This window comes from Gavialis gangeticus, unplaced genomic scaffold, assembly GCF_001723915.1.
Source record: "Gavialis gangeticus isolate Ggan-Ray unplaced genomic scaffold, GavGan_comp1, whole genome shotgun sequence".
Lineage (NCBI taxonomy): Eukaryota > Metazoa > Chordata > Crocodylia > Gavialidae > Gavialis > Gavialis gangeticus.
This window is the reverse complement of record NW_017728992.1, coordinates 103563869-103566738: the sequence shown is the minus strand read 5'-3', so window position 1 is coordinate 103566738 and position 2870 is coordinate 103563869. Positions and strand designations below refer to the sequence as shown.

The 2870-nt window shown below is 40.3% G+C and overlaps 1 protein-coding gene across 1 annotated transcript in view; it reads left to right on the top strand.

The window, feature by feature from the left end:
- Positions 1 to 2503: 2503 nt before the first annotated feature.
- Positions 2504 to 2870, top strand: part of KCTD1 (potassium channel tetramerization domain containing 1) — a 183301-nt gene continuing 182934 nt past the window's right edge. Inside the window, exon 1 of the mRNA XM_019526519.1 lies at positions 2504 to 2633. Within this exon, the coding sequence (XP_019382064.1) occupies positions 2625 to 2633 (9 nt within the window). The 5' untranslated portion in view covers positions 2504 to 2624. The remainder of the gene's footprint in view (positions 2634 to 2870) is intronic.

The following is a 2870-nucleotide window of genomic DNA, read 5'->3' as shown; positions in this document are numbered from 1 at the left end:
CCATGATTTTCTGACTCAGAGAGGAAAGTGTTACTAAAGGAGCCCTTTTGGTACAATATATATACTGCTCTTGCTTCTTAAGGAAATTCATTTTTCTTATCTAGCACTGACATCATTTGATAAACTCTTCACTGCAGGTAAAATAACAGTAGTGTGGAGGTATTTTCATAACTTTTAAAGAATACTGTCGTCCCCCCCCCATTTTTCTTATTTAAGCTTGCAATCTTCAAGCTTAAAATTTAAATTTGTTTCCTTACTGATTTTTTTCTCTCCCCATTATTCAGGTTGCTAATGAGTGCCAGGCTGCTGGCATAGCTTTATTTATTTATTAGAAAGAGAGCATCGAAGCATTTAAAATAGACACATACAAAGAACCATAAAGATTCTGCAGTGACACAATGGAAGATAAAAATAGAGAGTTAGGTCAAAATGTAGGTCTTGTCAAACTTTACATGCTGTCCCTTTCATATGGCATGTGGTGAATGACTTTTGAAATTTGCCTTATTGCATTTAATTGAAAAAGAAAATTCTTTGAGCATATTAACACCATGTTGTGTAGCTGAAAATGGCTTAACTACTCAGACTAAAATTTAACCATGTAAAACATTATTCAACACTAACCATATTTCACAACCCCAGAGAAGAAAGTATTTAAGGTTAAAGGAAGTTGTTGTTGCTTGATATTATCAGTAATTGAGAGGATATTGGAAATTCATTTGAAAATGCAAGGGAGGCAGGAGAGGGGGCAACCAGGAAGTGAATTGTGGTGTGCATTTCTTAACGAAGTTTTTTCCCTCAATGGGGAGCCACAATCAATTAAGTAGCCCACATATGTGTATGTGTGTTACATATTGTAATTACAAGTATTTGAAAATACTCTGATTCCTAATGGAAAATCTTTCTATGCAACCCACTGCCACTAAAAATGGTTGAATGTGTTCCTAAGCAAGTGATTAAGTCATGCCCTATTTTTCATAGGTTGCAACAATAAATAGCCCTAGGGGGAAGAGGGTGATTTACTACTATTACTGCTACTACTACTACTATGTTAGGGTTTTATTCAAGCATCAAATATTTTAGAAAAACAAAGCAAAACCCATTGCAGGTATTTGCTGGATGTGTCTGGTTCTATTCATGGGTTTTATTGGGCAGCTTTGGCCTTATAGCCTGGTCTTTTTCATAAGAAATGTCAGCAAAGTCTTTGACTTAATGGACTGTGAAGTGCTTAGAAACATACCGTTTCAAAAAGTATACTGCAAGGATGTGACACTAATGGGAGATGACCCATGGGTTTATAACAAAATATCCCATTGTAACCAAAAGGAAATTATTGCAGTCTTCACAGAGAGCAGTATTGAACAAAGCCATATATAAAACACCACAGGGTGAGGTTCAGAGGGTGGTGGAATAAATTAAGCCTAATCAAATATTGGATTTTAAAATGATTTAGCTCCTTTCCTTGAGTTTTCATCAGAAAAACTTGCTAGTCAAGAAGAGGAACTGTGTTGGGCAGGGGCTCCTTTTTAATTAGATAATTGAAGAAAGAAAGTTAGTAGCATTTGTGAGCAATGTCACATGAACCTCAATGGTAAATTCCTGGATTTGCTTACATGGATTTGTTTTCTTTTAATTTTGCTGTTTAAAAAAAATGCAGTGAAACTCCTTCAATCTTTCTGCAATTCTGCATGGTTGAACATTTGAAATGAGTTTGTGTATCACCCCCAGGCATTGATTCAGACTTGATTGGGGCAAAGCAGGCTCCATGTGCTTATTTTTATACACGTCATTTGGGAAGTTATATAGCCAAAGGAACAGAAAATGTGTTGCTCTCCTGCCAAATTATCACATATCCCTTGATCAAACGGGGAGGTGATCCTAATCAACAAGTTGCACGACCTTAATACAATGGCAATGTCAGGTCAACTTGAGAAAGTGGAGAGAGAGATCTAAATACAAATAAAAGAGAGAGAGAGAAAGAAACAACCAACAATCCTTATAATTATCATCATCTGCTGCTTTTCCTTCTTCTGGCAAAGAAACACTCCATCCATTTGCAGAAATCGCCCGCGGAAACGTTACATCAAAACTAATCACAACGATTAAAATCAGCTTTTCTGTGCAAGAGGAGAGTAAAAAAGCAAGTTGGAGGCTGGAGCGAGTCTGTTTTTTCCAACCTCCTCCCCCCCACCCCCCAAAAAAAAAATCCTGGAAAAAAAATTACATGCGAGAATATGTATTTATATGCACGTTTTGAAGGAGATCAATTTTCTGCCCGTGCGATCGGTTTAATTTAATTCAACTTTTATTTTCGGAGATTGATTTAGACTCGAGGTAGAGACATGAGCTAATTGTATCCTGATCCTTGCCTTGAGGGGTTTCAAAGCCCTGGAGCAACTATTCTCTGTATTTTGTTCTGTCTACCTTAGCCAAGCTATTGCATTTCTCTCTGGTGTAGCGAGGAGAGCAGATCGCTGCTGGGAGAGAGAAATCTCGGAAGTGGGGGTGGGGGGGGAAGGAAAAAAAAAAGGGAAAGGGACTTTGGGAGGCCCAAAAAAAAGAAAGAGAGAGAAAAGAAAAAGAAAAGAGAGAGCGGGAGAGAGAGAGAGACACACTTCGTGGCTCCGATGTTTCAGGTAAGATCTGACTGTTTGGGATTGTTATTATTTGCTAAGGAGGGTACGGCTGGGACTCTGGGCGCAACTCGCGTGTACGCATGTGCCAGGCACTGGGCGAGCGCCGCACACTCCTCTTCGCGCGGGGCTGGCCGGGCTCCCACCTCCAGCTCGCTGGAAGAGGGGGTGCGGGCTGGGCTGGGGGCGACTCCCGCCGCCGCCCCCGGCTCGGCGCCTTCCCCGCCCTGCACGGGGCGC